This window comes from Drosophila melanogaster, chromosome 2L (assembly GCF_000001215.4).
Source record: "Drosophila melanogaster chromosome 2L".
Classification (NCBI taxonomy): Eukaryota; Metazoa; Arthropoda; class Insecta; order Diptera; family Drosophilidae; genus Drosophila; species Drosophila melanogaster.
In genome coordinates, this window is record NT_033779.5 from 3,023,163 (window position 1) to 3,038,796 (window position 15,634).

Here is a 15,634-nt window from a genome sequence, read left to right on the forward strand (position 1 = left end):
TAACAGAAAATCTACCGGGTGGACAGTTCTCGTGTGTGGACTCGATAACTCGATGGGGTGGGCAGTTTCATTGCACAATCGACATCTCTGGCGTGGAAAGCGGCATTCGCTTTGAGAATTTTACGGATTTTTTCAATTACCGAAAGAAAAGTGAATTGGCCGGCGCAGCACGCAACGACCGGTAGACTCTCGGTGCACCCATTACCCATATAGCAAAATAGTGAAATGAATGTTCCTCCTAGCGTGGGCAATGGAGGAGCGCCACCGGGAAGGGGCATAGGCTACACGCCGCCCGGTGCAATCGTGCCGCAGTTTCCACCACCCGGATTTGGGGCCCCACCCCCACCGGAGCTGGCCGCCGCCTTCGGGGTGATGGCCACCAGCACCGAGTGGACGGAGCACAAGGCGCCGGACGGACGACCATACTATTACAATCAGAACACGAAGCAAAGCTCGTGGGAGAAGCCGGAGGCTCTGATGACGCCCGCCGAGCTGCTGCACAACCAGTGTCCCTGGAAGGAGTATCGCTCGGATACGGGCAAAGTGTACTACCACAACGTGGCCACCAAGGAGACCTGCTGGGAGCCGCCGCCGGAGTACGTGGATATGAAGGCCAAGGCGAAGGCGGAAGAGTAAGTAAATTAGTTGTGCATCGCGTGCCACTTAGTAATATGATTCCTTGTTTACCCAGAGCTGCTGCAGCCGCCAAAGCCGTAGCAGCCATGACATCATCCAGCTTAGCCGGCATGGTGCCACCTGCTGCTCTGGCTAGTATTCTTCCCGCTGCCCTGCCTGTTGCCCCCCGATTACCGACTCCTGAGATCCACTCGCCGCTGACACCCAGCAGCAACGAGAACTCGTCATCAGCGATGGATCAGGCCATGGCCGCCACGTTAGCGGCTATAGAGGTGCCACAACAAAATGGTAAATATTATAAACTCTGAAAATATACAGCCCAAGTCACACGACTTTCTTTGCAGCTAAGAAGGACGACAAGTCAGAGAGCGCTGTGGTGTTTAAGGATAAACGCGAGGCCATCGAGTCCTTTAAAGAGCTGCTGCGGGACCGCAATGTGCCATCAAATGCGAACTGGGACCAGTGTGTGAAAATCATATCAAAGGATCCGCGATACGCAGCCTTCAAAAATCTGAACGAGCGCAAGCAAACATTCAATGCCTACAAGACGCAGAAGATTAAGGACGAGCGCGAGGAGTCTCGCTTAAAAGCCAAGAAGGCAAAAGAGGACTTGGAGCAGTTCCTTATGTCCAGCGATAAGATGAACTCGCAGATGAAATATTTTCGTTGTGAAGAAGTATTTGCCGGAACGCGAACATGGACCGCGGTGCCGGAACCGGATCGGCGAGATATATACGAGGACTGTATATTTAATTTAGCGAAGCGAGAGAAGGAAGAAGCGCGGTTGCTGAAAAAACGAAACATGAAGGTTCTGGGCGAGCTGCTAGAGTCGATGACTTCAATCAATCATGCCACCACCTGGTCAGAGGCTCAGGTTATGCTATTGGACAACGTAGCATTTAAGAATGATGTGACTCTGCTCGGAATGGACAAGGAGGACGCCCTAATTGTCTTCGAGGAGCACATTCGCACCTTGGAAAAGGAGGAGGACGAGGAACGTGAGCGGGAAAAGAAGCGCATGAAGCGACAGCAGCGCAAAAACAGGGACTCCTTTCTTGCGCTGCTCGACTCCCTGCATGAAGAGGGAAAGCTCACTTCCATGTCGCTGTGGGTGGAGCTGTATCCCATCATATCAGCCGATTTGCGATTCTCCGCTATGCTCGGCCAGAGCGGGTCTACACCCCTGGATCTTTTCAAGTTCTATGTGGAAAACCTGAAAGCCCGCTTCCATGATGAGAAAAAAATAATAAGGGAGATCCTCAAGGAAAAGGCATTTGTTGTCCAAGCGAAGACATCCTTCGAGGACTTTGCCACGGTCGTGTGTGAAGATAAGCGGTCAGCCAGCCTGGACGCGGGAAATGTGAAGCTCACATACAACTCCCTGCTGGAAAAGGTAACTATGGAGTGGGAAAAAAACCTTATATCAATAAAACTCATTTGTGTATTTATAATCTACAGGCCGAGGCCATTGAAAAGGAACGGATGAAAGAGGAGGTGCGAAGGTTGCGGAAACTAGAAAATGAAATTAAAAACGAATGGCTGGAGGCGAACGTCTCAGTGGCCGAACCCTATGAGAGCGCCAAGAAGCTGGTAGAACACCTTGAAGCATTTGCCCTTTATGAAAAAGAAATCGGTGTGGAGAAGATCTGGGAGGACTTTGTTAAGGAAAGCGAAGATGCGTGCAGCCATCATCACTCGCGATCACGAAAATCTAAGAAAAACAAGAAGCACAAAAAACGAGTACGGTCCGTCTCGAGATCAGACATCGAGAATGAGCATATAGAAGTGGAGAAGTCCAAGCGAAGGCGCTCCAAGACACGATCGGTTAGTATGCTAAACATAACATTAAATGCAACTTGTAAGTTAAATAATAACGTCACGCACATACAGCATTCCCTGACCTCAATTGGCAGCATCGAGAGCGAAAAATTGCTGAAGAAGAAAAAGAAGCGCAAGAACAAACTGCGAGGTGTACGTAGCAAGTCGGCCCAGTCCTTGGACAACTATACTATCTAACATGGCTTACATTTCAGTCCTCCTGCGAATCGGATGTTCCAGGCATTCAATCGCCGGGAACTCAAGCTCTACTTCAGAACGACTCAAACTCGCACTCACCCGCAAAGAAAAAGAAGAAGGAGAAGCGAGCTAAGAAGGACAAGCGACACAACAGGCACAATCGATCCGGCACGCCCCTTAGTCCTGCCCAGTCCGTCGAGTCGTCTGGATCGCGAAACGAGGAGCTGACGTTAAGTGACGGCGAGCTGGAATCGAAGCGAGCGGCTCTTCTAGCCCAACTCAGCGAGCAGCTCGACGAGTGACCAGCTGACAGGCGTTGAGTCAAAGCCGACATCGACATCGTGTGGCACTCTCTAGCTCTAGCTTAAGGAGGATCGGGAGAGGTAGCTAGCCCTGGACTCAGTTGCTGGACAAGTTCTCTTTTCAGTCCTTGCCTTCCACTGCACTCTGCTTCGTTTGGTTTAGATACTGTCCTGGTCCCAGCACAAACCACACAGCGAACCACAATTGTAATTTCTTAGTCTCAATAAGTTTCAATGTATAAATGAGAATTAAACCTAACGAGTCAAATTTTAAGTTATACGCAAATGATTTTGATTCTGCATCAAAATAAACAAATTACGATAGAAATTACAAGATAAGATCTTTTGTGTTAACTTCACTTTTTGCAGAACCTATTTTAAATCCTCGCATTTAAATTGAATGACGCGAACTTATTGTAGTTTTTACTATGTTTAATGACATCCTTGACAATCGCACAAATGGAAAAGTTGTATTTCTTGTTGTCAAACTAAAACTTGAACTCCTTGTACTTCTTTGTGGTCTTGGCCGGATCCGTTTGCTGTCGCTTGCGCTTCGATTTCTGCCGCGCCACATGTTCGGCCAACATGTCTGACAGATCCTCCTTTTGCAGGTGATTCTGCTGCTCACGCATTTGTTGCTCATAACGCTGGGCCATTGCGTCATTGTCCAAGTCCAATTCGCTAGGATCGAGAGCCAGTTCCACAATGCCCTCGCGATCTGTGGTTGATCGAACTGGGGGCTGTTTGTTAGCCCCACTGCCACTGACGTCGTAGACATGGGTTGATCCCATCATGGAAGCCCCTATGCGGTCGGTGCGCTTCTCAGGCAGCACTTGATACAGAACAGGAGTTTCGTTGCTAGGAGAAGTTGGAATAATGGGCTTAATCGTGATGTTATTTTAAAAATATTAGTTCACTTACTCCTCCATCTCGGCTTCAATTTTCTTCTTGCGAAGCTCAATGTTCTCGGGGGTTTCCATGCCAGCTGGAACACTGGTGAGTCCAGAGGGTGTTACTAGTCCCTCTACTGGCGTTACCAGGCCAGTCTCATCCTGCTGATCGCCCAAGTCCTCGCCATCTTCCTCTTCCTCCTCGGATGATTCTTCTGACTCCGATTCCAGTTCGCCCCATTGGTTACGTTCAATGTCAGCTTCGTCTACGCCATTCTATAAAAAAACAATGACATTAAAACAAGAAGTGCTACGCGAATGTTGCCACTCACATCAAGGTCCAATATGTTGGTTCCAAATACGTCACCGTACAGCGGTTTTCCGTTCTCATCCACTGGCGGCTTGCCCCAACCTCCGGCATGATAACCGAACGAGGTTCCGTCTGGGATCGGAGCATTCAGGCCAGGAATTTTAAGATTCGGATACGAGGGCGGCGGCCCGTAGCGCTGTTGAGCAATGAGCCATGGTGGCGGAATCTTGTGTGAGTTGGGTCCCACGGGCATTCCCAGAGCAATGCGCAACTCCTCGGAGAGATCTCCGGGCTTCTTTTCCTTAAGGCGTGTCTCAAACTCCTTGCCCTCGTAGTAGAGGTCGCCATGAATGGTCATGCGGGGCTTGGTCTGCCACTTGAAGAAGGCATCGTGAAGTTTCTGGTAGTCAATGTCAATTTTGCCCATCTTGGGACGGACGCGTTCACGCATCTTGGCCTTGAGTGTCTTGGCGTCCTCTCGTTCCTGCAACGATTCGCGCATCTCCATGATGCCCGTCTTTTTGATGAAGGCGGGGAGATCGAACGGAGGCTTCTCAATACCCCTTTTGCCCTGCAGATATTTTCGCTTGAAGCACCAATGCCGCGGCACTTGTACTGTGTTCCTATAGGCTTTCAGTTGAACCAGTAGTTTGGGATCTCTCGCTGTGACATCGTGCATCTCCACTACGTCAGGTCGAGAGACCAGTTGTTTCAGTTCTGCCACACTCAAACGGGTCAGTTTCTTAAGTTTCCGCTTGGACAGCTTCTCCTTGTCTTCCTTGCGCTCTTCGTCATCATCGCCGTCATCGTCCTCGTCCTCGAGCTGTTTGTCTGTAGCCTTTTTGTCCCTGGGATGGGACTCAGAATCGTGCGAAGATTTGTCCTTCTCCACAGGCTTTGGTTTGTTTTCCAGCTTGAAGATTTCGAACACACGATAAAACTGGCGGTACATTGGCGCCAAATCGGCAATGGTTATCTTTTCGGGCACATATCTGAAAGGGATAAGAGTTTATTAGTGTGGTTCCTCGGAACGAGCTGCTATGACTTACTCAATGGTCACATTTTCATCATTGGCCTCGCCAGCCTTTTTGTCCGTATCTTTCTCATCACTACGATCCTTCCTGCGCTTGCTGCGACTCTCTTTGCGTTTGTCCTTCTTTTCCTTTTCGGCAACCTGTTCGTCCTCGCTGCCATGGGCTTTTGTCTCCGAGTCCTTGGCCTCCGGTTCGTTCTCCTCCGCTTGGGCCAACTGCTGCTGCCGTGCGAACTCAATCTGGTGGCGTATCTTCCTGTTCTGCTTCTTTCGCTTCTTCTTCTTTTTGTTACGCTCCGCCTTGCTCTGCTTGCCGGTCTTTTGGCTGGCACTCCCGTTCACCTGGTTATCCGCATCCTCCTCGCTGTCCTCGCCCACATCCGCTTCGTCGCCGTCCTGGGTAGCACCCCCACTGCCACCCTGCGAATCGGCGTCCACCGTGAACTCGGCTGCCCTTTGATCCTTCAAAGCCAGAACGTCCTCCAAGGCCTTGGGCAGGACCAGTTCTCCGGGCGTTTTTTCGGCATCAACAGCATCTTCGGAGGCATCGCCGTCGCCATTGGCATTACCATTGCCGTTCTCATTTCCATTGGCCGCCGCACTTTCGTGCTGCTGCTGGTCGAAGCGAATGGACATGAGCGGCGTGGGTTGGCCGGGCTGGAAGGATTGGCATTCAATAGATGTCTTGCCGATTGGGTTTCGCAGCAAACTCACCTCGTTGTTCAACTGGTCCGCCATAAATTAAATTAATCTTTAAAAACCCAAACCGAGCCGAAATTTTTTTATAAACCACAATTCTAGTGATGCGCGACAAGATATTTTTGTACCACCGAGACATATCGATATATTCGATATGAAAATGCGAGACCCTAAATCAAGCTGGCAACGCAAAGGACAGGGCGATCTTAGTACGAAAAGCGTGGTTTTTGCCGACAGCTGATTTAAGGAGGTAAATATTAAAATATTTCATAGATTACCAGTTTAACAATGCTAATTTGTCCATTTCAGTACGATATTTAACAAGCAGTATCTGCTAAAATCAAAACAGTTCAACACCCTACCTTCTAAGCATGTTCAAATTTAATTTTGATGTGAAGGCGGAATCCTCGGAAGATCCAGAGGCCGTTAAAAATGATATTTTTAGCAAGCAGGAAAATTCAGAAGAACGTGAGTCGGGTATCACAAAGGATATAGATTGGTACAATTCGGAGAAAGTACAACCACTGGATAACCTAATTTCGGCAATGGATTTCTATGAGCTTAACGCCAAGGAAATGGAGGTGGGAAAGATGACGATAAAACATCTTGTGGCCGGGTTTCTGCTGGAGGATTTAAAGGAGCAATCCCACTTGGTAAACCTGGATCTCAGGAAGTCTGAGGAAAATCATTCAGATCTGATTTCCGGTGTCTACGAGGGCGGTGCTAAAATATGGGAATGCACTGAAGATCTTCTACTATATCTATCCGAAAAGTACGAGGACTCATTCTGGAAGGAGAAAAGAGTCCTAGATTTGGGATGTGGCTGCGGATTGCTGGGTATATATGCTATGAAACACGGCGCACGGGTGGATTTTCAGGACTACGTAAGCAAACAATAAGTCTTGAAATAGTTTGGTTGCAATCATATATTTTCAGAACAAAGATGTGCTGGAATACATAACATATCCAAATATCCTGCTAAATTTGGACGACTCTTTATCTGAAGATGAAAAGCTGAAATTTTTAGACAACAGTACAACCTTATATTCTGGAGATTGGTCTCATTTTGCTGAACTATCAAGGGATGTGGCGAAATACGATCTAATACTTACCTCTGAGACTATATACAATATTGCAAATCAGCAAAAGCTCTTGGATACCTTTGCTGGTCGCTTAAAATCCGATGGAGTCATTTTGGTTGCCGCAAAATCTCATTATTTTGGAGTTGGTGGCGGCCTGGAACAGTTTTCAGAGAACATTAGGCTGGGAAATGTTTTCCAAAGTGAGAGTGTTTGGCAGGCAGACGAAAACTTAAAAAGAGGAATCTTGCAATTGAAATTTAAATAAAATATATTTTGGAATTATTTATAACACAATTCTTAAACTTTGTAATAATGATAAGAGATCTAAGTTCAAAACATAGCGGTAGCATAAAACAAGTTGGCAGCCCACTTTACACGGGGCACCCTGTAAGGGAGGGACGTTCGTCAGCTGTGTTGTTGTAGTTGTCGTTATTCCGGAGAAATTGTAAGCAAATTCGTTGTACTCCAATAAAACAATTAAAATGGACCCACCCGGATCTGATAATTACTTTTGAAACATTTCTCCACTCGGCCAGTAGGGCGTGCACTAATCTAATCTAAACTGTTTCCGTACACGCTGCTCGGAACTCATTAAAAAACGTTCGCCGCGCCATTTCCTGTCCAAATCGATGTTCTTGATGACAGCCGGCACCTCCAATTTTCTTTCTGCAGCCTGGAGATCAGAGGCTGAGGAGTCCAAGAGTAAGGAGAACGGGAGTCTCTGCTGCTGCGAGTACGTGGCTGAGGACAGTCGAGAGCGATCCCACATCCTAGGATGCTGTTGTAACTGCGTGGACTTCGACTTAGTTTGCACAAGGTAGGATACATAAATGAAAGGCCGTCTACAATTAAAATTAAATTTACCACAGACTTGTCACCTGCCGAGCCATTGATCGAAGGAACATCGACGGCATGCTCATCGCCTTCCAGGATAGACTGCGCTTGCCATGGCGCGGAGGAGCCAAGCGAATCTCGCCCGCAGCCGTTGCTCCCGCCTTCATTGTCCCCCTCATGCTGGGATTGGCCACTCTGAACTCAAAGACCGCCATAGTGCTGATGCTCACGCTGGTGGGCTTCACCATCTGGGGCATGGAGCTGGCTAAGCGGACCGCCACGCGGACAAACTTCTTTTTGAGCTGGCTGGTCTTCTCGGTGTTCTACATGATCATCATATTTGAGTTTCAGGTTCCTCTGCTGGAGCTGGCTCCGGAGGAGAACTACGCGTTAATGTTCTTCTCCTGTGCCGCTTTGTACTGCCTCTATTCCGCCAAGGCACTGTCGCCCTTGAATCTTGTTTCTGCTCAATACGGAACCACGCCCAAGGATGAGCTGCCTGGGATCGCCGAGGCTTCGAGTGGCGAGGAGCAGGCAGAGGCCCAGACCACACTCCAGATGGAGAGTGTGCTGAGTTTGGATGATGACGAGGTGGGGGATATGGACACTGCTGAGCGATCTGGCTTGATGCACGGTCAGCCCAATATCTGCGAGATCTGCCGGAAGGTTACTCCAAGGCGGGCATACCACTGTCCCGTCTGCGGAACCTGCGTGAAGAGGCGCGATCATCACAGCTACTGGCTAAACTGCTGCATTGGCGAGCGGAACTACGTGTGGTACATTGTTGGACTGGCCCTGTCGGAGATCGCTCTGCTGCTCGGCGCAAACTTGACCCTCACTTCCATTTGCCATCCGTTTATGGTGGTGCGACCGCTTGGTTATCCAGTTCTTTTGCCCGACGACTGCAGTGAGGTGTTCGAAGGCTTCGAGTGAGTAGATACTTTGTTTCTATTTCCAATTAACGTTTCTTATGCACACTCTGTTTCTAGCCTCGGAATCTCCTTTGTGGTGGCTTGCTACGCTCTGCTCATTTCTTCCTACATAGCCTTTATACTCGCTAGACAGGCTTACTTGTGGTGGAAGGGATCCACCTTGCACGAATACAAGCGCACCTCCAACGCCGCAGGACGCAACAGAATCTGGAGCAACTGGCGAGCCATCTTAAAGTGACTACTCACACACCAAAAAGCAAAAAGCACAAGCATGTCGCTTAGATACTAAAGTATTTCAAATCTTAACGCTGTTCTCGGTAGTCGTACTTAGTCGTACCGCTTTGAAGTCTTTATTGCAATTTAAAATTGATTTAAAATAAATATAATTAAGTAACTCAAAACGCACAACGAACAAGAGTAATAATGTTCTATCTAGTAGCTACCACAAGCTGTCCTCTCTCGGTTTGTAGTCAGGCAAGAGCTCCCATATTTTCATGCGCCACCGCTGGCGTCGCTCCTCCGTTTCCTTCTCGATCTTCAGGATTTGCGGCAAGCGTCGCCAGCAGTCCAGGACCTTCCATTTCAGGTGCCTATTAAATTGGTTCAATTGAAAATGATACATAATACAGTGAATTCTATTTTACAGGGACCTACCACTCATGGTGCGAGATGGCCTGCCGAGTCTTGCTGTCTTCAATCATCCGGCAGTGCGTGGAATACTTGTGCCACCGCGCAAACCAGTGTTCCATGGAGCGCAGTGCATGCCAATCGATCGCCACTAGCATCTTGCTCTTTTCATTCTGCACATACAAAATCCACGCATACAGAGCGCGCCGCTTGAGGATGTTGTGCCAACAGATCTCCGCCTTGATGATCTTCTCGCGCTGTCTGTATGTCGAATAGCTGTGCCACGAACTGAAGGAGTTCTTTGTGATCAACTGCCATTGGAATATGGAAGGATGTTAGTGAGGAAAAGCTACACCCATATGAAAGCTTACCCGGCAACGGAATTCCTCGCTCTTAACAAGATTCTCACGTTTCCGCTCCAGCAGTCGTTTGAAGCCTTCCATGCCCGTCCGTTTTAAAAGTTTGCGACTGAACTCCACGGCCTTCCGCTGGTTCTCAATAAAACGTTGACGCTCGCGCTCCTTTAGCACCTTTGCCATTTTCTCCTGGCGACGCTTCTCTTTAAGGACCTCCATTCTGAGCCGTTTGGCTTCCTCGTCCTCCTGGCGCTGTTTACAAGTTCAGGTAGATTAAAGCTTTAAATGAATGTAGTAACAAACCTTAGCCTCCTCTAGAGCTAGCTTGGCTGCCTCCCTTTCGGCTTCTGCCTGAGCCCTCCGCTGACGAGCCTGCTCATGACGCATGCTCCGCTCTGTGGCCCGCTCCTGCATGTGCTGCAGAAACCGTGGCTGGAGCAGGGCTTTGCCCTGCAGCCGGTCCATCTCCTCGTCATCCGCATCGCGCAGGTTGCCGATCAGCTGCAAGCACTTCGCCTTGGCTTTCGCCTTAGGATCCCCGCACCGGATGACCGTTTTGAGTTCCTGTTTCAGATCCTCGCGGGCCTCCTTGGCCTCGTCACTGAGCTTAGACAGCTTAAGCTGCATAATAAGTCGCTCTTGGCGCTCCAGCTTGATGCGCTGTAAGTCAATGATGTCCTGCTGCACTTTGAGTCTGGAAGAAAGAAAACAGTATTAGAAACATTTGTCATCTGTGTCTAGCTGAGACCTACTTGTTCTTAAACTGCTTGGCCATTTTGACGGCCTCCTCGCGTTTCTCCAGCGATTTTTGTGTGGTCTTGCTAGTCTCGGCCACAGTTTCTGTGCGCTGACGCCTCTTTTCCTGTCGCACCTTGTCCAGAAATGCGTTGATCTTCTGCACCCGGGTGTCTCGCGCCTGACACGACTGCCCTTGCTCTCTCTCAATTTTTTCCATCGTTGTGAAGTGTATCCACTTGAGAAAGTACTTGCGCATCACTACCAACTGGGTGTTTGCCCTGGCCTGAAACAGCTGCTCGATGATCTTCTGCTTCTCATGTGTGGGCTCCACATCCGACTCATCTTCACTAGAGCTGGACGGCTGTTTGAGCTCGGGTTCCTTGGGTTTGACGACTACTTTCGGCAGTTCTATGCGGCGGATGAGCAGCGGTTCCTGTTCAGGCTCAGCTTCCGAATCTCCAACTGGATGTGTTGTGAGTGTTGGACTCTTCTTTGGGGGCAATTGAAATTGCACAAGCTTTGGCGGAACGGGCAACTCCTTGTCAAGCTCTTCATTCTCCTTCTCAGCTGCTTCCAATTGCAGTTCATATAGCGCTTCCTCGGCCAAATCGGATATTACAGAGTCTATGCCATCGCTGGTGTTTGAGCAGGTGGAGGATTCTCTTTTTAGTGAGGAAGGTTCACCTTCTGGTTGCTGCGCCTGCTTGTTCTCCTGCAGCAGGTCCTCCTCGTGGCGCACGGTGCGGACATGGAGCATTTGGCGCTCGGCAGCCGCCCGCATGGGACGAAAGAACTCCTCGGTGGAAGTGAGAGGACTTGGAGTGCGGCACCGTAGAAGCTTCGCCTTGCTCTCATCCGCCTGGACTTGCTTGGTGAAGTTACGATACTCAAGGGCATCAAATGAAATCACTTGCTCCTCTATAAACGCGGGTATCTCTACCACCTGCGCTTCCTGCTCCGTCCACTCACAATCCATGTCCGCCTCCGCCTCCTTCTCTGGTTCTGCCCTCAGTTGCTGGATCAGACTCTTGGTTGCCTCCGACTTGGTCTCGGAGCACATCTGTGCCATCTGACTCAGAGCCTGGACGGGAGTGTTATAGAAGTTATCTATGTGCTGGGCTGCCTGTGCCAGACTCTTCACCAACGGTCCATTGTTCAGCTTAAAATCCGGCTTGGTTGGCGGCACGCGGTGGGACTTGGTCCGCTGGAACTGCCTGGACAACTGCTGGCGAAACTTCTGTAGTTGATTATCAATGAAACGCTTCTCCACCTCAAGATTGTGCGCTTTGGTGGCTTCCAGGGAGTTGCTTGGGTCATGGGCTATGGTGGCCAAGGGAAGTTTGTGTGGTATCTTCTGAAACTATTTGAATTTCTTATTAATCATTATAATCCCTTATATTTACCATTTTATGCCGCATGTCCATTATCAGACCAGGATTCAGCTGTTTAGAATCTTCTCCTTCAATCAGAAGCCTCTCCTGTCGCCTACCAACGTAGTCCGTCTCGATTAGGCGACGCACTGCATCCGTCTTTAGTCCCAAAGGGTTCGCCTGCAGGTGGCGCTTGCGTATGCGGTCCCAGCGAGTCTCCTTGCTCGGCTTCTCACGTCGCTTAGGATGCGACATCTTTATAAAACAATTCTTTCACACTGTGATAGTTAAATTACGTCTACTCAATTTAAAAATGATTTGTGAACTTGGGAAAATTTCGTAAACAAGTTGAACATATTGTCCTGACAACGAAAACTGCCGGCCGGGGTGACTTTCCCTATCAACCATTATTATTATTAGGATAGAATCTATTGGGCAGATATTATTTTTTATACCGCCATTTGAAAAAAAAACCTTTATCCCCTAATAACAAAGACTGTCGATTGCATTCAAAGCACAGCTTGATCCAGTTTAATCGTTATAAAGTTTCTATAAATGCCATAAATATTAGATAAGTCGATAAGTAACAAAAATTTTGTGGACTTTGCAAGCTTAGTTTAGCAGTATATTTCGTAGTAAATTATGTGAACTTTAGGCTTAACCGGCGGCAGGGTCCTTCTTGGTTTTCTCCTTTTTGCCTTTCTGCTTCTCGGCGGCGGCCAACTCCAGATCAATGGGAGCGGGCTTGACGAACGGAATCTCATCCTGGAACTTCGCCGGCATGTACTTCTTCAATGGCTCCGGCACCTTGATGCCCGTCTCTGTCTGATGGGTCTCCAGGATGGCGCAGATGACGCGAGTGGCTGCGCACATCGTGGCGTTCAGCATGTGCACATAGTCTACGGCGGCGTTCATCTTCTTAGTCTGGCCGAAACGGACGAGCAGACGACGGGCCTGGTAGTCCAAGCAGTTAGAGCACGAGACAAGTTCCCTGTAAGCGCCGCTGCCGCCGAACCAGGCCTCGAGATCCAGCTTCTTGGAGGCAGCATGGTTGAGGGCACCGGAAACGATGTTAACAACGCGATATGGAATGCCCAGCGACTGGCAGAACTGCTCCGCATTCCCGATCATCTCGTCCATCATCTCCCACGACTTGTTGTCGTGTGGGGAGGTCAGTACGAACTGCTCCACCTTCTCGAACTGGTGGACGCGGAAAATGCCGCGAGTGTCGCGTCCGTGCGAGCCCACTTCCTGTCGGAAGCAGGTGGACAGACCAGCATACTTAATGGGCAGCGAAGACTCCGGTAGCCATTCATCGCGATGGTAGGCGGCGATAGGCTGCTCTGAGGTGGCGATCAGGTACTTCTCATCGATGCCCACCTCCTCCGCCTTCTCGCTGCCCTTGCCCACCACCTTGTAGAGCTCCTCGTCGAACTGTGACAGCTGGGCCACCTCCTGCATTACCTCCTTTCGCATGAAGAAGGGCGTGTACAGGGGAACGTAGTCACGGGCGTACAGCAGGTGCAGAGCGTGCTGGATAAGAGCCTGCTCCAAAAAGACTGCGGCTCCGGTAAGAAAGTAACCACGTCCGCCGGACACCACGGCTCCTTTCTCCGCGTTCATGCCGTCGATCATCACGATGAGGTCCACATGCGAGTACTTGCCGCGCTTTTCGCAGTCGCCAAAGGTGCGCTCCACGCGGTTCTCGTCCTCGTCGTTAGACACAGGCACGGACTCGTGCAGGTGGTTGCCCACCTCCCGCAGTGAGGTGTTCCTCGTCTGCTCGGCAAGCTCTAGCGACTTCTGGTTCTCGGTCATTGCGTCGTCGATGAGAACGCGTAGCTGCTTGATCTGGTTGACGGTCAACGGCTGCAGTGTCTCGGCTACAATCTCTGTGAGGTCCTTGGTCACGTCTGCGGGCAGGTCCTCGCTCATGGCACCAACCGGCTCCTTCTTCTTCATCTTCTCGCCGATCACCTTGCTGCAGACGTTCTTGACCTTGTTCAGGTTGTCGGCACGGTGGCGGCACTGACGCCACTCCGTATCCTTGGCGATCACAGTCTCCACCAGCGCCACATCCTTGAAGCGCTTCTTTTGATTTTCGCGCACGAGGTCCGGGTTGCCCCCCTTGTCGCTGCGAAACAGATCCAGATCCAGCACCATTTTAGTTACCCTTTATTTCAGTTTCAGTCGCGTATTAGCTTCGATTCTCTCGCGTTTCGTCGGCGTTTTCACAACGTGGCTAGGCTTTTCGTCAGCTGGGCAGTGCTGGAAAGCGATGGTGGTAAGTGCATATTTTGGCTGAGATTATGACGAAGTTCATTCTTGTGACTCATCAAATTTCTAAGTGCTTCTGAAAAGTTAACCCAAGAATTTTATAATGTTTTTTTATATTTTCTGTTTAGTTATTTCCCATAAGAAATACCCTTTATAACCAGAATAACATAACTGACAATATAAATATCGCTTAAAACGTACACTTTATTCGTCATCATTTGAAACATACATGTCAGCAATTCACAACACTACTTGCTTTTAGCAGCTGTTCAAAATAGTCCAATAGGAGGAGAACAGCAGCGAATTCGCAACAGATTCCGACTTCAACAATGAGCTTTATTGACCAGGAAGTCACGGAGTTCCGAGCAAAATGTGAGAAGCAGGTGCCGCACACGAAGATCATTATTTGCTCCAACTCGCTGATCCGGGTTGACATATACCCGGAGCGGCCGAATCGCTCGATGACTATGTGCCTTCGATTTCCAGAAAACTACCCGCAGAGCACCCAAATTCTGGTGGAGCTGAAGAGTCGTGTGTACTCCGAAATGCTTCTGACGGAGCTTACCCGGCTGATCGACGACTATGCCAGGGATTTCATCGGGAAGCCACAGGCATTGCAAGTGCTGGCCTTCGCCCAACAGTATTTAACTGATAATCCGCTGTGCGTGTGCTTGGAGGAGATCAAGCAGCTGAGAGCGGACATCAAGACTGGAGGCACGGAGAGCCAGTTGAAGCTGAAGCAGAAGAACAAAAGCGTGGAGCTGGTCGCCAAGGGCGGACGCTACACCTACAGAGTAATCGCTGTTGTTCCGGACAGCTATCCCATGCAGAGTGTGGAGCTGCGCGGTCAAGATTCCAATCTCCCAGCCGTGCTCGTGCGTTACCTAAACGGCCAGTCAAAGGAAATAGCCCGGCAGTGCGTGGAGCCACCGATCCGTATGAGCAAGGAGGCTCTAGCCAATTTTCGGCCTGTTAGGAGTCTGCAACGCTCGCTGAAATTCTGCCTGGAAGCCACCCGGGACTTTCACACCGAGCGTTGTCCCATATGTGATAGTACCGTGCTACCCGAATACCCAGAGGACATAGAAACGGATGACAATGCCGACTTCTTCATCGAGCGCGTCTACTGTGGTCATCTCTTTCACCAAGGCTGCCTTAAGAAATACCTATCGGAGCCTCCGTTTCCAAAGGGTGGCAAATTATGTCCCGCCGCGCGTCGCCATCCTCGTTCCGATGCCCAGACCTATATGGGCAGGTCACAGGGAGGAGGAGCCACCGTTTCCAAAACTCCGGAGGACACTGTGTGCGGCATCAAGCTGGCTCACGATCGGTGGGTGGTCAGCGTAAAGACCGCAGAGGCGCGCTGGGCCCAGAAACAGGCTCGCCAAAGAGAACTGGAGGAGGTGGTCGACTTTCTGCAATAACAGATGATCGACTCAAGAACAGCTTACTGTGTATGGTTATGTATTTTGTGATTTCTATTCGAATACGCTTATATTGCTAAAGATTAAATAAATAAAGTGAAGATGAAG

At 49.6% G+C, this 15,634-nt stretch overlaps 7 protein-coding genes and 1 non-coding gene across 17 annotated transcripts; 4 read left to right on the forward strand and 4 right to left on the reverse strand.

Moving 5' to 3' along the window:
* Positions 1-63: 63 nt before the first annotated feature.
* Positions 64-3,277, forward strand: Prp40 (pre-mRNA processing factor 40). Its single transcript, NM_134894.4, has 6 exons — positions 64-632; positions 692-924; positions 981-2,029; positions 2,095-2,460; positions 2,527-2,607; positions 2,670-3,277. The coding sequence occupies exons 1-6, from the start codon at positions 226-228 to the stop codon at positions 2,952-2,954; spliced, it is 2,421 nt and encodes an 806-aa protein (NP_608738.1). The 5' UTR covers positions 64-225; the 3' UTR covers positions 2,955-3,277.
* Positions 3,090-6,006, reverse strand: Sf3b2 (Splicing factor 3b subunit 2). Of its 2 annotated transcripts, none has more exons than NM_001273050.1 (5): positions 5,902-6,006; positions 5,204-5,844; positions 4,177-5,146; positions 3,876-4,120; positions 3,090-3,812 (listed from the first exon to the last, which is right to left on the reverse strand). In NM_001273050.1, the coding sequence occupies exons 1-5, from the start codon at positions 5,923-5,925 to the stop codon at positions 3,443-3,445; spliced, it is 2,250 nt and encodes a 749-aa protein (NP_001259979.1). In that variant the 5' UTR covers positions 5,926-6,006; the 3' UTR covers positions 3,090-3,442. The 2 variants fall into 2 exon arrangements, with proteins under 2 accessions (NP_001259979.1, NP_608739.1); NM_134895.4 differs by having other exon boundaries at positions 3,371-3,812.
* An 84-nt stretch (positions 6,007-6,090) lies between these two features.
* CG17219 (uncharacterized protein) lies at positions 6,091-7,454 on the forward strand. The gene is made up of 3 exons (NM_134896.5): positions 6,091-6,136; positions 6,196-6,770; positions 6,823-7,454. Exons 2-3 carry the CDS (start codon positions 6,258-6,260, stop codon positions 7,231-7,233), a joined length of 924 nt encoding a protein of 307 aa, NP_608740.2. The 5' UTR covers positions 6,091-6,136; positions 6,196-6,257; the 3' UTR covers positions 7,234-7,454.
* Positions 7,250-7,741, reverse strand: asRNA:CR44147 (antisense RNA:CR44147). The gene has a single exon (NR_073707.1).
* On the forward strand, positions 7,377-9,138 carry GABPI (beta4GalNAcTB pilot). 4 transcript variants are annotated; one of them, NM_134897.5, is made up of 4 exons: positions 7,377-7,413; positions 7,508-7,785; positions 7,838-8,731; positions 8,792-9,138. In NM_134897.5, exons 2-4 carry the CDS (start codon positions 7,598-7,600, stop codon positions 8,970-8,972), a joined length of 1,263 nt encoding a protein of 420 aa, NP_608741.1. In that variant the 5' UTR covers positions 7,377-7,413; positions 7,508-7,597; the 3' UTR covers positions 8,973-9,138. The 4 variants fall into 4 exon arrangements, with proteins under 4 accessions (NP_608741.1, NP_001285574.1, NP_722869.1 ...); NM_001298645.1 differs by having other exon boundaries at positions 7,614-7,785; NM_164522.3 differs by having other exon boundaries at positions 7,377-7,785.
* On the reverse strand, positions 9,048-12,186 carry CG17258 (uncharacterized protein). Of its 3 annotated transcripts, none has more exons than NM_001273051.1 (6): positions 11,859-12,186; positions 10,470-11,806; positions 10,021-10,411; positions 9,733-9,969; positions 9,389-9,672; positions 9,048-9,324 (listed from the first exon to the last, which is right to left on the reverse strand). In NM_001273051.1, the coding sequence occupies exons 1-6, from the start codon at positions 12,078-12,080 to the stop codon at positions 9,174-9,176; spliced, it is 2,622 nt and encodes an 873-aa protein (NP_001259980.1). In that variant the 5' UTR covers positions 12,081-12,186; the 3' UTR covers positions 9,048-9,173. The 3 variants fall into 3 exon arrangements, with proteins under 3 accessions (NP_001259980.1, NP_001259981.1, NP_608742.2); NM_001273052.1 differs by having other exon boundaries at positions 10,470-11,809; NM_134898.3 differs by having other exon boundaries at positions 10,470-11,815.
* A 144-nt stretch (positions 12,187-12,330) lies between these two features.
* On the reverse strand, positions 12,331-14,241 carry SerRS (Seryl-tRNA synthetase). Of its 2 annotated transcripts, none has more exons than NM_134899.3 (1): positions 12,331-14,241. In NM_134899.3, the coding sequence occupies exon 1, from the start codon at positions 13,986-13,988 to the stop codon at positions 12,483-12,485; it is 1,506 nt and encodes a 501-aa protein (NP_608743.2). In that variant the 5' UTR covers positions 13,989-14,241; the 3' UTR covers positions 12,331-12,482. The 2 variants fall into 2 exon arrangements, with proteins under 2 accessions (NP_608743.2, NP_001259982.1); NM_001273053.1 differs by having other exon boundaries at positions 12,331-14,101.
* Positions 14,068-15,631, forward strand: CG17260 (uncharacterized protein). Of its 3 annotated transcripts, NM_001298646.1 has the most exons (2): positions 14,068-14,109; positions 14,368-15,631. In NM_001298646.1, exon 2 carries the CDS (start codon positions 14,432-14,434, stop codon positions 15,524-15,526), a length of 1,095 nt encoding a protein of 364 aa, NP_001285575.1. In that variant the 5' UTR covers positions 14,068-14,109; positions 14,368-14,431; the 3' UTR covers positions 15,527-15,631. The 3 variants fall into 3 exon arrangements, with proteins under 3 accessions (NP_001285575.1, NP_608744.1, NP_001259983.1); NM_134900.3 differs by lacking the exon at positions 14,068-14,109 and having other exon boundaries at positions 14,249-15,631; NM_001273054.1 differs by lacking the exon at positions 14,068-14,109 and having other exon boundaries at positions 14,344-15,631.
* Positions 15,632-15,634: the final 3 nt, after the last annotated feature.